The 17,101-nt window shown below is 47.8% G+C and overlaps 1 protein-coding gene across 3 annotated transcripts in view; it reads right to left on the bottom strand.

Moving 5' to 3' along the window:
• The window catches only part of SEPTIN5 (septin 5), an 85,639-nt gene that overhangs the window by 21,166 nt on the left and 47,372 nt on the right, over window positions 1-17,101 (bottom strand). The window contains exons 1-2 of one of the 3 annotated variants that reach the window (XM_083717496.1): window positions 11,312-11,546; window positions 4,758-4,793 (exon numbers count right to left, since the gene is read on the bottom strand). In XM_083717496.1, the coding sequence (XP_083573622.1) occupies window positions 4,758-4,793; window positions 11,312-11,401 (126 nt within the window). In that variant the 5' untranslated portion in view covers window positions 11,402-11,546. Of the gene's footprint in view, window positions 1-4,757; window positions 4,794-11,190; window positions 11,260-11,311; window positions 11,547-17,101 lie in introns of those variants that run through there. The other 2 variants (XM_083717498.1, XM_083717497.1) reach the window with 2 other exon arrangements.

Here is a 17,101-nt window from a genome sequence, read left to right as displayed (position 1 = left end):
CCAGGTCATGTGGCCAGAATGCCTAAGCCGCTTCTGGCGAACCAGAGCAGCGCATGGAAACGCCGTTTACCTTCCCACTGGAGCGGTACCTATTTATCTACTTGCACTTGACGTGCTTTCAAACTGCTGGGTGGGCAGGAGCAGAGACCAAACAACGGGAGCTCACCCCGTCGTGGGGATTCGAACCACCGACCTTCCAATCGGCAAGCCCTAAGCTCAGTGGTTTAGACCACAGCACCACTAGGTATCTAAAGCCATTTGCACATGTTGCCATAAAACCAGTCCATGCAGAATGTAGGCACCTATATATAGAAATGAGCAAACCAGTGATATTTTAGGGAGCAGGCTAGCAGGCGGGGCCCATTACTTACATCATAGGAGCCTACACAACACAAAACACTGTTGCTGTGTGTAGGTTTTATTTTATTTGTTTTTTATCTTATATTTTGGAAATGTACATCCAGTTGTTTTTTTCCTTTAATTTCCCCCCCCCCCCCAAAGAAAGTGGGGCCCTAAGCTATAGCTTGTTTAGCTTATACGTAAATCCGGCACTGGCTGTACTATACAGTTATTCACATATAACGTTCAACAAGTGTATTCTCCACACTCTACAGCTGATCGACACAAATCAATACACAGTCACGCAAGGTTTGTTCAGCCATCACACTGAACACAAGTACAAGCTGTCTCTACTGGTGTATCAGTGGTTGTGTGAAAGAAATGTCCGCTTATATTGATTTGTCCAGCTTGTACACAGGTTGAAAGTTCATATACCCACCAGATGTTAAGTGTGAAGCACTGTACAAGTTAACAGGCTCAAATATTTGTGTACACGGGAGCACAGGTAGCACGCTCACTTAATGTAGCATGTGCAGACATTGTACATCATCCGCCTCCCATTGGAAAAAATGCCCAAATGCCACCCTCTTTTCAACGTCTGCCAATAAAGTGGGGGAAGGGGAAGGTTAGGTCAGCTTGGCCTACACAAGCACATTTGAGAACCCACCTGACAACCTGAACAACTGCAAGGTGAGTGGGTGGGTGATTGGCACAGCCACAAAGCAGTGACTGGAGATCAACCGTCACAGAACAACAGCTTTCCTCCCATCTTAAGTGAGACACTTTACAAGCGGAAACTTGTAATCCAGAATGCGGCAGCTAGACTGGTGACTGGGAGCGGCCACCGAGACCACATAACACCAGTCTTGAAAGACCTACATTGGCTCCCAGTACGTTTCCAAGCACAATTCAAAGTGTTGGTGCTGACCTTTAAAGCCCTAAACGGCCTCAGCCCAGTATACCTGAAGGAGCGTCTCCAACCCTATTGTTCAGCCCAGACACTGAGGTCCAGCTCCGAGGGCCTTCTGGCAGTTCCCTCCCTGCGAGAAGTGAGTTTATTTTGTTGGGAGTTATGCAAGTGGACAAGGACTACTTTCTTTAAAAGACTCAAGCGATATAAGCTTATGGCACCTTGAGCTTCTTGGAGGAAAGGTGGAAAAGCAGAGGTGCGGAACCCTCAGGCCCAGAGGTCAACTGCTGCCCCCTTGGCCTGTCTCCCTCTACAGCCTCTGGGACTCTCTCATGGTCCTTCCCCAAGCCAAACCCCCATGCCTGTGTTCTGTACCTTCCCCTTGACTACTTTTGCCCGGCTGGACTATGCCCTTGAACCAGTGGTGTAGTGTGGGTTGCCAGTACCCAGGACAAATCTTAAGGCTGCTCTCACTGCTTTGAAATAACACCCCCTGGCTTTGCCTTTACTCCATCAAGTTTTTCTCACTGCAAGTGTAGCTAACCTGCATACCCTCCAACATTTCTCCGATGAAAATAGGGACATCCTATTCTATTATTATTATTATTATTATTATTATTATTATTATTATTATTCCACCCATCTAACTGGGTTGCCCCAGCCATTCTGGGCAGCTTCCAACACATATAAAAACATAATAAAACATTAAACATTAAAAAAACTTCTCAATACAGTGGTACCACGGGTTAGATACGCTTCAGGTTACATACGCTTCAGGTTACAGATTCTGCTAACCCAGAAATAGTACCTCGGGTTAAGACCTTTGCTTCAGGATGAGAACAGAAATTGTGCTCCGGCGGCACGGCGGCAGCAGGAGGCCCCATTAGCTAAAGTGGTGCTTCATGTTAAGAACAGTTTCAGCTTAAGAACAGACCTCCGGAACGAATTAAGTACGTAACCAGAGGTACCACTGTACAGGGCTGCCTTCAGATGTCTTCTAAAGGTTGAATAATAACTTATCTCCTTGGCTTGGGGGTCGCATAACTCCACACCCTCCAACATTTCTCTGATGAAAATAAGGACGTCCTAAGGGAAAGTGGGACATTCCGGGATCAAATCAGAAACAGGGATGATGGCTTGTGTAAATCTGGGACTATCCCTTGAAAATATGGACACTTGGAGGGACTGTCCATTCTGTCAGGGGCTGGTGGCTGAACGCTACGAAGTGGTCACCAGGAGAAGGGAGGTTAGACACTGACTTGGAAAAAGAAATCAGTGATCTGGGGCAGAGGCGGAGCTAGCTGCTCTGTGGGCGCATGCTGTGCACCCGGAGGCGGGGCTAGCCATCCATGGGGCGGGGCTAGCATCTGGGGGCACGGCAACGTCACACACCCCTCAGGGATGACACCTGGGGCGCACCACCCCCACCGCACCCCTCTTCCTCCGCCACTGATCGGGGGGAGCCTGTAGCAGCCAAAAGAGGCAGGATTGGAGACTGAAGAACAGGTGGAGACTCAAGGACTTCCACACCTCCTCCTGCTGCTACCCTACCCTTCTCCTGCTCCACTGTCTCCCAGGACCAGGAGAGGACTGAAGCGGGAGGAGCAGAAACAGGTTACACACAGGCGTAGTCTCCACCTGCTTATGGGCAGCTCAGGTGGGGAAAATATATAAGAGACCACCTTGCCTGTCACTTAGTGCAAACCCAGGTCATCGACCCTGAGCTTCTACAGCTGCCACCCGCCATGAACCGCCATTGGCAGGATTGGCAGCAACTGTAGCTGATACGTGATGGTATTTTACTCTCTTGTTAGTTGTGCTGTTTTTATTTTATATTTGATTTCCTTTAGTAATGTTTTATTTTGAAATGTTTAAGGTATTTCTTTTGTTAAATGTGCATTCTGTGCAGCAGTCGATCTCCTTTGTAATGCTTTATTTTGAAATCTTCAGGATAACATTTGAGCGTCCTGTTGAATGCTCTGAATGTATACTTTATATCTGTTATATTCTGGATTGTTTTATTTGATGTTTTAATGCATTGTAAACTGCTTTGAGCTTTTTCTTAAAAATGTAAAGTGGTATTGAAATGAAATTCATGATAAGCTGAGGTCAGGGTTGGGCCCTCTCTGTTGAGGCAACTGCCTCATCAGAGATACACCCAGGAGCAGCTGAGAAATGTAGGACTGATGGACATGCCTTTTCAAAACTTGTAGTTGTATTTTTGACAATGAAGAGTGAGTTTCTCACCCTGGACATTCCTTGCCTGACAGGCGCCGTGTCACATTCCATGAGACCTGGCAGAACATGGTTCTTAGTACTACAGAGATACTGACTTCCTGGATATATTAATTAGAAATATTAATCTACATGATTAATCTACATGATTAAATTTTAAACGCCAGTGAAAATAATTAAAAGGAAGATGGGTCACAGGGCTGGTCATTTCTCAGTGTCTTCCGAAGTAGAACATTAGATGGATGGTGGAAGGACAAGCGCTTTCTTAATGAAATACTCGCTGCACTGCCAAGCTTGGAAGAAAGATGGATTAATCCTGATTCTCTCTTTCCATATTAGAATGGTGGCATGCAGCTGATGAATGAGAAGTTAAAGTGTTTCTTTAAGTAGATGTTTTAAGCGAGTGCAAGGTTTAAAGAAGTCTCCGGGGTCGAGCAAGATGAAAAGTTATTCGCAGAATTGGCAACTGGGTGAATGAGGGGTTTTTTTGGGGGGGTTGAGGCTGCTATCCAAAGAACTAGATCTGCAAATGAAAGGATGTCCACTTGTGCAATGGCATTTGACTTCCTTCTGCTCTCCCTCCACAAGCCCCCCTCCCCAAATATGCTCTAGAGTATTGGGGAACACACACACCCCCAAACAGATTTAGGGGGTGGGCAGCGAGAAGAGAGGGAGGAGAAGTTTGTTTATTTATTTATAAAACCATTTGTAGACTGCTATATCAGAAAAATATACATAAATATACATAAAAAATATACATAAAAGCATATAGTAAAAGCATAAAACAGTTAAAAATAAAGCAAAACGGTTAAATGCAAATGTCAATAAACCATTGTTGTGTTATTGCACAAAGGCCTTTCACTAGTGGTTCCACACTATTAGATTCTGCCCTAAATTTGAAGATTCAGATCAGGACTACAAAAGGTTAAAGCCCCCTAACTGCCCCCCCCCGCCCCCCACATAACACAGCAGGGTCCTGATGTGGGTTACACACACACATCTGTCATTTACATTGTAAAGGCCTTTAATAATAGCTGTTTTCCTTTTAAGAATTGCCATCCTACTCATTTCTCCAAACGGATTCAAGACGATTAACAAAACACTGGTGAAAAATGACCAAAGCCAACATAATCCCTTTAAAAAGGCCCAGAATGCATTCAAATTAATGTCAAATATGGCTAAAAGTCCATTTCTGGTTGGGTTTTTAAATGGGAAATCCCAAAAACATCTGCATGGAAACACACTGGTTTTTTTTAAAAAAAGAAGTACTCACAAGGTGATCCGAGGGTTGTAGGTTGCCTCCATTCCTCTAAAAGTAAAAAATGAAAAATTCCTTTTAAAACTTCCAAAAATAAAGTGCCCAGCCACCCACAGTCTGAGATGCAAAGACACAGGGCACCCTGCTGCAAATTGCACACATAGCAAGCTCCCCAGAGGGACATGGGACTTGGTACCCTTCCTGCGCTATTAGGAGGAGTTATGAAGAAAAGCAACACTGTCCCCAGGACTCACAGTTCCTGCTTCAACAGAAGGAACCCGCTGAGCTAGAACCCAGGCACCCGGTCCTCAAGAGTTTCAGATAACTGGTCTGTGTGGGGAGGGAGCAGGGGTGTGTCCACACAAGTCCGGCCCTCAACATCCCTGCACACACCAGCTCCATGGCAGACCTTTGATTATAGTCAACGCTAGTCAACCTGTGCTTCAGAGAGCCTCACACCATCAACATGAGAACAGCTCTGCTGGATCGAGCCAATGGTCCATCTAGACCAGAGTATCCTGTTCTCACAGCAGCCAACCAAATGCTTATTATGGGAGGTCCACACGCTGTACCCAATGCTCAGAGTAGACTCATTGAAACTGATGCACATAACTCTTTTTCTACCCAGAATTCACATTTGGGTTTACTATTTCTTCAGAATATAAGAACGCAAAGGAAGACACCAGAGCCAGCTCAAGACATTTTGGCACCACAAAATGGCGCCCCCTGCCTCCTTCCCTGCCAAAGACGAAGGGGTGAGTTAAGATCTACATCAGGAAGAGGAGAGGGGGAATAAAGATCTATGTCGGGAACGGGGGTGGGAGACATAGGAGGGACTGAGATTCCTTCACCTCCCCCAATAAAATATCTGAGGGGGCCAAGGCCCCTCAAAGTTGATGGGAATTGCCTTTTAAACGGTGTAGGTGTATGTTTTGAGATTGATTACTTGGGACGGGGCATACCTCCCACCCCCAATATTTTATTTAAGTTGGCGGGAGGAGGCCTGCAGCGCCTCCTATTCACCAAGAGACTGCTGTAGAGGCAGCTTTGGAGGCAGGATCTGCTGCCTCTGTGGATCTCACTACCCAAAGTAATCCACCCCACCTTGTCTCATGGGTGGCACTGATACATCGCCCAGGCCTACTTGTGAGTCCCAGCAACTGGTAATTAGAAGCAATCTGCCTCTGACAGGGCATGAGGGCTAAAATGTGAAGCTCCAACCCACCCAGCCCTCCATGTTTACATTGAGTCCAGAACGAGGCAGACCACTTCCTGTTGGCCAGGGGTGACAGGCCAGGAGATTCGTGGGCCTGCTTGTGTCAATGGAATTCCAGCTCTACTCAGCAAGGCACCCTCTGAATACCCCATTCATTGCTTGTGGTAAATCTAAAGAGGTCCTCCCAGCTGCTTTCTGCTCTTGATACACACAGAGGCTTCTTTCTCCCAAGCAGAACCACCTCCATCCTCATTTAAGAACTGCTATTCCAACATCTTCTCAGCCAGGGAGTCAACCCAGTTTTTGCCGCCCATCTTTTCTTCTCCCTCCCTGGTCCCAAAGTTTGAGGAACACAAACAAAGGGACTTGGCAAACAGACACTACAGATGGATCTAACAATTGCATTAAAAAAAAAACCCTGCATCAAAAAGAAGAACCTGTGGAGCCCAGGTGAACCCTTGGCTGTGGGTTAAGAGGCTGCCTAATGCAGAATCGAAACAGTAGTCCATTTAGGGGCAGGGCAGAAGATCCCAGGCTCGATTCCAAGGTAGGAATGCCCCGGGCCTGAAACCCTGGAGAACTGCTGCCAGCCAGTGTGTAGCCAATGTGAAGCTAGATGGACCAATAGTCTGGCCTTCCTGTGCTCCTGTCAGCATCTCCAGGATTTTAGCAGGGCCCCTTCCCAGGCCTACCGAGAGACCCTGGGCATTGAACCTGGGTCCATTTTGCTTGTGAAACATAATAAATACCGTATTTTTTGCACCACAACACTCACTTTTTTTCCTCCTAGAAAGTAAGGGGAAATGTCTGTGCGTGTTATGGAGCGAATGCCTGTGGGTGGCAGGGGGGATCTGCTGCAGTCGTGAGCAGAGGATCCATGGTTCGCCTTCCTTCCCTTCTCTGTGGTTACAAAGCATGGATCCTCAGGATTTTTGCATTGGGCTACTCCAAACTCACTGTCAGATCACATGTCTGTGGCCACAGCATGAACCACAAAAATCATATATCCACTATTTTGTTTAGAATATTTTGTTTTGTTTTGTTTTCCTCCTCTAAAAACTATGTGCGTGTTATGGTCTGGTGCGTGTTATAGAGCGAAAAATATGGTAATGATAATGATAATGATAATGATAAATTTTATTTATACCCCACCCTCCCCAGGCTCAGGGTGGCTAACACCAGTAAAATTACAGTAAAAACATAATGGGGGGGGACCAATTTAAAATACGGGTTAAAATGCTATTTAAAATGCAGCCTCATTTTAAAAGTGGCCAATAGATCAAAACCATAAGGGGAGGGAAACGTAAGAGTCAGACTGAGTCCAAACCAAAGGCCAGGCGGAACAGCTCTGTCTTGCAGGTCCTGCGAAAAGATGTCAAGTCCCACAGGGCCCTAGTCTCTTGTGACAGAGCGTTCCACCAAGTCGGGGTCAGTACTGAAAAGGCCCTGGTCCTAGTTGCAACATATACTCTAACATGGGTCTTTTGCTTTTGCTTAGAACATGGGTAGGCAAACTAAGGCCCGGGGGCTGGATCTGGCCCAATCGCCTTCTAAATCTGGCCTGAGGACGGTCCGGGAATCAGCATGTTTTTACATGAGTAGAATGTGTCCTTTTATTTAAATTCCATCTCTGGGTTATTTGTGGGGCATAGGAATTCGTTCATCCCCCCCCAAAAAAAAATAGTCCAGCCCCCCATAAGGTCTGAGGGCCAGTGGACCCCAGGAGACAGAGGTCCCCAATCCTGCCCTGTTGCAATCCCTCTAGCCTAATGTGGTTTCATCCAATAGCACCACCAACAGATGTATCACAAATGTATCTGAAGCCCACTAAGAACACATGAAGAGTCCTGCTGGATCAGAGCAAGCGGATCCAGTCCAATTGCTTGTTCCCCATAGTAGACAGAACCACATGCCTCTGAGAAGCCCACAAGTGGCACAGGAAGGCAACAACCTACTACTGATGTTGCTCTCCTGCAGTTGGCGTTCAGAGCCATCCCGCCTCTGAACATGGCAGGCATCAGTTGATGTACTCTCTACATGAATTTGTCTAATCCGTGGATGTCTACTATCAGAAGCAGTGTGCTCCTGCATAAAGTGGTACCTCAGTTCTCGAATGTAATCCATTCCAAAAGACCATTTGAAAACCGAGAGGCAAAGGGCTGTCAGCAAATTCAATTGAGAAAATTGAAAAATTGAAAATTCTGTGTCCAGGGCAGCTGTTTACCAGCTCCATCTGGTACGCAGGCTGAGACCCTACCTGCCTGCTGACTGTCTCGCCAGAGTGGTGCATGCTCTAGTTATCTCCTGCTTGCGTCTCCACCCCCATCATCCAGCCCGGACACTGAGGTCCAGTGCCGAGGGCCTTCTGGCGGTTCCCTCGCTGCGAGAAGTGAGGTTACAGGGAACCAGGCAGAGGGCCTTCTCAGTGGTGGCGCCTGCCCTGTGAAACGCCCTCCCAGCAGATGTCAAGGCAATAAACAACTATTTTACTTTTAAAAGACAACTGTATAGGGAAGTTTTTAATGTCTCATGCTGTATTGTTTTTAATATTTTAAAAAATACGCAGCGGAAGCCATTCAACGTCCGAGGCATGTTTGAAAATGGAAGCATTTGCTTCCGGGTTTTGGACGTCCAGGTTCCAAAATGTTCATCAACGAAAACATTCAAAAACCAGGGCACCACTGTACCAGTTTTTCTCAAAACTACAGGAGGGCAGAGTGTTCTTGCACTCAGGACCTGCTTACAAGCTTCCCATGGGGGCATCTGCTTGGCCACTATGAGAACCATAGGCGCCGACTCCATGGGGCCTGAGGGGGCCCGAGCCCCCTCAAAAATTCGTTTGGGGGGCTCCGCCCCCCCCAATAATTTAAGAAAATTATTAGTTATATTATGCTTTGTAAAATCACAAAATTATGTTGGTATTTTTTATTTTCCTTGTTTGACGATAGTTACCTTTTAAAATACATTCAGTAATGAGTTAAAACAAAGCCACTCCCGATCTAGAGAGGGGGTGGGGTTGCGGGCTCTCGACCCATCAACAATCTTGCGGGGCTGGCGTCAGCCCCGCGAAAAGCGGGGATTCCCCCTAGCTCATTAATATTCACCGCCCACGGCGGCAGCCAATCGGCTGCCGCAAAGGGCGGGCCCTCACAGGTTCACTTAAGGTCGGGGCAGCCCGGGGCTCGCCCCTTTCGTTCCCCCAGCAGCAGCGGTTTGGAGGTCTTGGGCCCCCCCAATATTTTTTATACGTCGGTATGGGCCCCCGCCCCCCCAATATTTTTTATAAGTCGGCGCCCCTGATGAGAACAGGATGATGGACTAGATCGGCCACTGACTTGATCCAGCAGGTTGTTCTTATGTTCTTCAGAGAGGGAGCTTGTGGCCCTCTAGGTGTTGTTGGACTACAACTGCCATCATCCCTTGCATCACTGACCCTGTTTGCTGAGGCTGATGGGAGATGTAGTCGAAGGACATCTGAGAACCAGAGGCTCCAGGCCCCTTTGAAAGCCTTCTAAGATGAACTGGTGGTTTACCACCAAATCTAGTGGCAGCAAATTCCACAAAATTAATTGCATGTTATAAAAATAAACATAAAAAGGAAGGAGACTCCATAAACTCTCTAGCCACAGCACCACCAAAGAATGCCATAAAACAGTTAGGCGTTAACTTTTATGGGCTTGGAAGGACGGACAGCAGGGGAAAGTTCGTCTCCTGCTGGGACAATACCAATCAGTGCATACACTGAATAGGGAGAGGGTCTTAGCTCAGTGGAAGAGCATCTGCTTTGAATGCAGAAGCTCCTGGGTTCAATCCCCAGCATCTCTAGGTAAACCCCTGCTTTAAATCCTGAAGAGTTGCTGCCAGTCAATGTAAAGGTAAAGGTAAAAAAAGAGGCAAAGGACCCCTGGATGGTTAAGTCCAGTCAAAGGTGACGATGGGATGCAGCGTTCATCTCACTTCAGGCTGAGGGAGCTGGCGTTTGTCCACAGACAGCTTTCCAGGTCATGTGACCAGTAGGACTAAACCGCTTCTGGCACAACGGGATACCGTGATGAGTGCCAGAGCGCATGGAAATGCCATTTACCTTCCCGCCGCAGCAGTACCTATTTATCTACTTGCACTGGCGTGCTTTCGAACTGCTGGGTTGGCAGGAGCTGGAACAGAGCAATGGGAGCAGCATGGGGATTCGAACCACCGACCTTCTGATTGGCAGGCCCAAGAGGCTCAGTGGTTTAGACCACAGTGCCACTCGTGTCCCTGCCAGTCAGTGTAGACTGTACTGAAATAGGTGGACCTGTAGTCTCACTCAGTACAAGTCAGGTCCTGTGAATTAATGGAGGGTATATTAAGGAGCCTTTGCCCCCTTTGTCACACTGCCTGCTTCCTCCTTTCTTCTCAAAGCTTTGGACGGCAGGCAATAGAAGAGGAAGCCTTCCCAAGAGACCCAGAATGCAAATTCTACCTCCCTGCCATCTGTCTCGGACAGGGTACTGTTGGGAGGGGCATCTCCCCTGAAAGGCAAGCTTTGGAAATGAAAATTCAGAAGTAACGAAATAGTAACAGATTGCGGCTCCAGCCTTCGCCTGGGCACTGATCCTCAACTCAGGCCTGACTCTGGCTGGCTCCCTCTGTCAGGCGCAATAGCATCCTAGGCTAAAAAGAAAGGGCAGGAAATTGATTCGCTGTCTTCCCCTGAATTCCCTGCCCAAAGCAAAATCGTCTTCATCGTGTGCATTTCGCAGTTTGACTCGGCACGGCGGAGGACATTCATATCTAGAGTTAGCATAAAAGCAGACTCCCTGGGCACACGCACCCCAAATGACCCCCTACTGAATCAGAAACTCACACATCACAGTCCCCCAGCTGTCTGCACACCAGCGGTCCAGCGACTGGACGCTAATTGGTCCAAAGTGGGTCAAACGCTGGATGCCCAAGACACACATGCAAATGTGCGTTCACGCAAACATATTGTCTGATGAAATGGTACCCTATCCAAGACGTCAGCCCCAAATCAGACACCCACAAAAAGCAGCATGTGTACATCAGTGTGTTTTCCTTCTGGCCTCCACTGATGTGAGCGGCAGCGATGGGATGGGAGGACAGGACAGAAAACAGGCTGGTGTGTTGGTTTTTTTGTGGCTTGCATTTTATATAACCCACCACAGCCTCTCGCAGATTCTGGCCCCCTCTTCCTCTCCCCTGATCTCTCACGCTCTGCCTTCGCCTCCTTACCGGCTTCCTCCTGTTCCTCTCTTCTGTGGCTAACTGTTTCTCCTCAGGCACCATTCTTGTGCACCCACCCCCTCCTCCTTCTCTCCAGCTCTCGGCTATTACTATAAATATACCCTTGTACCTTCAGCTTGGCTGAGTGGCTTCGCTGGGTCTGGGTCCTGGGAGAAAGCAGCCGCTCGACTAATCGCTCCTGAATAATGATTGAATCCATAATAACCAACGGCAGGCCAGACCGGGAGTCACCATGGGCCAAGCGGGAGAAAAAGCCCAGCCCATGCACTCCCTCCCAGCTTTGACTAAATCCATAAGGCTGCCACCCCCGCCCACACACGGGGAGAGAGAGAGAGAGAGAGAGAGAGAGAGAGAGAGAGAGAGAGGCAGCCCGGGCCTTTTCTGCAAGGCAACCACCAGCTGGCTAGAATTTCCTGTGTTGCTGTTGCCGCCTTGCTCACAGGAGGGTGGAATAAATATCAGACAACAAAGGCAGCGGCTGCCATGCGAGGAGAAGCAGCTCCGTGGGTGAGAGTTTCCTCAGACAGTAGCAGCAGCATGGCGTAATGGTTGGAACAGGTCTGACTCGGTTCTGAGGCAGCGTCCTACCCTGGAGACGAAGAGTCCTCTTCATCACTTGAACTGGTGAACCAGAAGCTCTAAGAAGGAGGGGGGGTGATAGGTTGATGGGCCTCCAAACTTTCTCCCGTGGTAGAACTCAAGGCAGTGAGAGCCACAGCAGTGAGATCAGGAGATAAATATAAGGACATAAGAGCCTGGTGGACCAGGCCAACAGTCCCTGTCGTCCAACGCCCTGTTCTCTCTTCTTTTAATACAAATTTATTTATTTGGTTTTTCAAATTAAAGTTTTGCAGAGATATTTGTTGTTGTTTAGTCGTTTAGTCGTGTCCGACTCTTCGTGACCCCATGGACCAGAGCACGCCAGGCACTCCTGTCTTCTACTGCCTCCCGCAGTTTGGTCAGACTCATGTTAGTAGCTTCGAGAACACTGTCCAACCATCTAGTCCATGGGACTCTCAAGAGTCTCCTCCAGCACCATAATTCAAAAGCATCAATTCTTCGGCGATCAGCCTTCTTTATGGTCCAGCTCTAACTTCCATACATCACTACTAGGAAAACCATGGCTTTAACTATACGGACCTTTGTTGGCAAGGTGATGTCTTTGCAGAGATATATCAAACATAAATCATAAAAACAAGATTCCAAGGAATCTCCTGGACTTCCATCTTCCCCTTTGTGGGTCCAATTATTAATCATTTCCTCCCGCATCTTTTATGATAATCCAAATCTTTTACATCTCCAATGTGTCCAGAATTCACCATTAAACTGCAAACGATATTCCAGTCCTACTAACAATTTTAACTGTTTGCAATGGTCTTTATGATAAGTTATAATTTCCCCCAATTCCTTATTAAAATTTTGGTCTTCCTGATTTCTGATTCTTCCAGTCATTTTAGCCATTTTGGCATAGTCCATCAACTTCATCTGCCATTCTTCTCTGGTTGGGACTTTATCTTCTTTCCATCTCTGGGTCAATAACATCCTTGCAGCCATGGTCGCGTACATAAATAGCCTTTTCTGCTCCCTTGGGATTTCGGCACCTAAAATCCCTAAAAGGAACACCCTGTTCTCACAGTGACCAACTAGATGCCTGTGGGAAACTCGCAAGCAAGATTCAAGCACAAGAGCCCTCTGCCCGCCCTTCCAGCAACTTGACTTCAGAAGCATCGTTGCTTCCAACTGCAGGGCGGAGCCGTTGTGGCTAGGACCCATTTTCCTCCATGAATCTGTCTAATCCTCTTTTGAAGCCATCTAGGTTGTGCCCATCACTGCCTCCTGTAGGAGGGACTACCATAATTTGTGCTGCATGAAGAAATGCTTCCTTTCATCTCTCCTGAATCTTCCAACGTTCAGCTCCATTGGATGCCTTTGAGTGTTATTAGAAATGTTGGTGCTGACCTTTAAAGCCCTAAACAGCCTTGGTCCAGTATACCTGAAGGAGCTTCTCCACCTGCATCGTTCTGCCCAGACACTGAGGCCCAGTGCCGAGGGCCTTTTGGCAGTTCCCTCACTGCCAGAAGCCAAGTTACAGGGAACCAGGCAGAGGGCCTTCTCGGTAGTGGCGCCCTCCCTGTGGAACGCCCTCCCACCAGATGTCAAAGAGAAGAACAACTTCCAGACTTTTAGAAGACATCTGAAGGCAGCTCTGTCTAGGGAAGCTTTTAATGTTTAACAGACCACTGTATTTTAATACTTTGTTGGAAGCTGCCCAGAGTGGCTGGGGAAACCCAGCCAGATGGGCGGAGTATAAATAAATAAATTATTATTATTATTATTATTATTATTATTATTATTATTATTAGAGGGAACTTTCTCTAGCCACATCCTCTATTCCATGCACAACTTCTCTTGTGACCTCTTGCTTGCCTTTAAAGGCATGTCCCCAATGCTGCAGGCTTTCCTCATAAGGGAAGGAAGCTGCAGAGATGTGTTGGCTACTTCCCCATGGCTCGTAGGGCCAGATCTGGCCCACAGCTTAGCTACCCCAGCTTTGAGAAACACTTGCCAGCACAAAGGTAAAGCCAGGAGGTGTTGTCTCAAAGCAGGGAGAGCAGCCCTACGACTTGAGTTCTGCTGAAAGGGAGAGTATCTTGGTTAGGAAACCAAGCACACGCCCTTGAACATTTTGCAAAATGAAAACAAGGGCACGCTTGTTAACGCCCTTAGTCTCATGCTACATACTGTTTTGCAGGCCCCACCCTCTCCATTGCTACATGTCAAAGGCTCTTTGCGACATCCCTCCCATTTGCAGTAGCCCCTGTCCTTCCTCCACCAATACAAAAGCCAAGAGAGACATGGTTCCTTAGATTACATGATAACCTGGGGAAATGTCATGGTCCAACAATGTTATCAACCTTTCAAAACATGCCTCAGCACTGCATGGCACATTAGGGTTCCTGTATACACATCTACCAACATCATTCCCTTGATATTCAACGTGTTGGTGCTGACCTTTAAAGCCCTAAATGGCCTTGGCCCAGTATACCTGAAGGAGCGTCTCCACCCCCATCGATTAGCCCGGACACTGAGGTCCAGCTCCAAGGGCCTTCTGGAGGTTCCCTCACTGCGAGAAGTGAGGTTACAGGGAACTAGGCAAAGGGCCTTCTCGGTAGTGGCCCCCGCCCTGTGGAACGCCCTCCCTTCAGATGTCAAGGAAATAAACAAATATATGACTTTTAGAAGACAGCTAAAGGCAGCCGTGTTTAGGGATGTTTTTAAGGACTGATGTTTTTATTATGCTTTTAGATATGTTGTAAGCCACCCAAAGTGGCTGGGGAAACCCAGCCAGATGGGCAGGGTGTAAACACTGGCAGAGGAAGAGGAGTGCGGGGGGAGCTCACCGCCCCCGGCAGCGCGATCCCGGTGGGGTGCCATCGCGGCTGCCCCCCCTGCCTGCTCTGGGCGCCACGCCCCCGCAGGTGGCACATCACGCCCCTGGGACGCGTGCCAGACCTGCTCCTGCCTGCTCTCCACCCCCCGGTGCCAGAGCATGAAGCTCCACCACTGGGTATAAATAATAAAATTGTTGTTGTTGTTACTGACAGGAATAGACTGATCTGTCAGTTTCATTTTCTCTCCGTTTCTCATTTTTCCATTCTTAAATACTGTGGTCCATATTTCCTCATCAGTTTGCAAACTAAAATAAATACAGAATACAGAACTTTAGTGTGAACTAATATACACATTTTTGCAAAGCAATCCCTCCTTATAGATTTTTGTATACTATTTGAATGCATCTATTCATGTGAATATATGCACCTCTATGTACACTTTCCCCTGGTACATGCATTTCTGTACACATCACTTCGCTGAAGAACTGCATTGCAAAATTCAGAGAAGTTGTGAATCTCAACCACTTTGCTCAAGAACTTTTGCGTCCGGATTTTTGCTTTCTGAAATATGGCAGCCCTAAAGAAGCGAACACCAGTGAATTCTGCTCCTGTTTCCATTTTCATCAGGGTTCTGCAACATCTCTAAGGGGAAGCGAGTTTTACACAAAGAAGAAGTCTGTTTGCAAAGCAGGCCAAGGTTAGAGCTGCAACAGCATGCTCACGCCAGAGCAAGAATTTCATTGGGTTATAAATCTAAAAGGGCTCAGGCAGCTGTTCTAATACATCTGTAAATGTCTTTCATCAACTAATCTGCTTTGGGATGTAGTTGTGGACCTCCAAGGCACTTGCCATTTGGCTGAATGGTAACCTGGCCAAATCACAGCCTGTAAATTCTCCTTGAAATATGACAGGAGCTTTCATAACACCATCTATTGTCCAAAGCAAACAACATAAGCACACCCCCTCCCAGCCTGGCCACACCAACATATGAAAAAGAGACACAGAGAGGAGGTGAAATGAGAAAACTGAGATATATAAGGTAAAGGTAAAGGGACCCCTGACCATTAAAGGCCAGTCGTGGATGACTCTGGGGTTGCAGCGCTCATCTCGCTTTATTGGCCGAGGGAGCTGGCATACAGCTTCCAGTCATGTGGCCAGCATGACTAAGCCGCTTCTGGCGAACCAGAGCAGCGCATGGAAACGCCGTTTACCTTCCTGCCGGAGCGGTACCTATTTATCTACTTGCACTTTGGCGTGCTTTCAAACTGCTAGGTTGGCAGGAGCAGGGACCGAGCAATGGGAGCTCACCCTGTTGCGGGGATTCGAACCGCCGACCTTCTGATCAGCAAGTCCTAGGCTCTGTGGTTTAACCCACAGCACCATATAAACTAGGTGCCAAATGGCTCCTTAAACCAGGTTTGCAGCCGCCCAAACAGAATGTTGAGTTGTCATTTTGGGGCCAGACGGCTTGAAATGGCAAAACATGAATTTTTGTTGTTGTTCCTGAAATACATTCTGATTGTGCAGATAAAATATAACTGATAGGATTCCAAGGGACAGGTTGTTAGTATGTGAAAAGAGACAAGATACAAGGAACCCCAGGCAGACACCTTCAGATGGTGGAGATGTCAGGCGCCATCATGGCACCCAGGCGCATGCCGAATTTCTGCAACCACTGCAACCAACACTGCAACCAACCACAGGGAGTAATGAATATCCAGCTTGCACTGGTACATTGTGGGAAATAAGAACATGAGAAGAGCTTCCTGGATCAAACCAATGCTCCATCACAGCCTAGCACCCTGTTCTCACAGTGGCCAACCAGATGTCTCTGGGAAGCTTACAAGCAAGACAGCGCTCTCCCACCTGAATTTTCCAGACACCGGTATACATACGGCCTCCAACAGTGGAGGTAGAAGAGGAGTTTGGACTTGATATCCTGCCTTTCACTCCCCTTAAGGAGTCTCAAAGCGGCTAACAATCTCCTTTCCCTTCTTCCCCCACAACAAACACTCTATGAGGTGAGTGGGGCTGAGAGACTTCAGAGAAGTGTGTCTAGCCCAAGGTCACCCAGCAGCTGCACGTGGAGGAGTGGAGACGCGAACCCGGTTCACCCAGATTACGAGTCTACAGCTCTTAACCACTACACCACGCTGGCTCCCATAAATGCATACATATCATGGCTTGTAGGCACTGAGAATCTTGACCTCTATGAATTTGCCGGTTCCTCTTTCAAAGTCACCTGAGATGGTGGCCTCTTGTGGGAGCTAGTTCCATATGTGTTGTGCGAATAAGTCCCTCCTTGGGTCTGTTCTGAATCTGCCAACAGAATGGCCAAAGGCTACTGAGCTCTCTGTCCTGCTGTCCCCAAATGCAAAACACAAATCACAAACTCACCTCCTACCCACTGAGGTGAGAGCTTGTTGGGAAAAGCAGGGCCCAGTCAGTGGCACCTCTCCAGGGCGCTTGGGGCCAAGCAATGGCCCACTGCTGGTGCACCATAGACC

This window comes from Podarcis gaigeae, assembly GCF_964106915.1.
Source record: "Podarcis gaigeae genome assembly, chromosome: 16".
NCBI classification, from domain to species: Eukaryota; Metazoa; Chordata; class Lepidosauria; order Squamata; family Lacertidae; genus Podarcis; species Podarcis gaigeae.
Note: the sequence above shows the minus strand (reverse complement) of the source record. Positions and strands in the feature narration are given on the sequence as shown.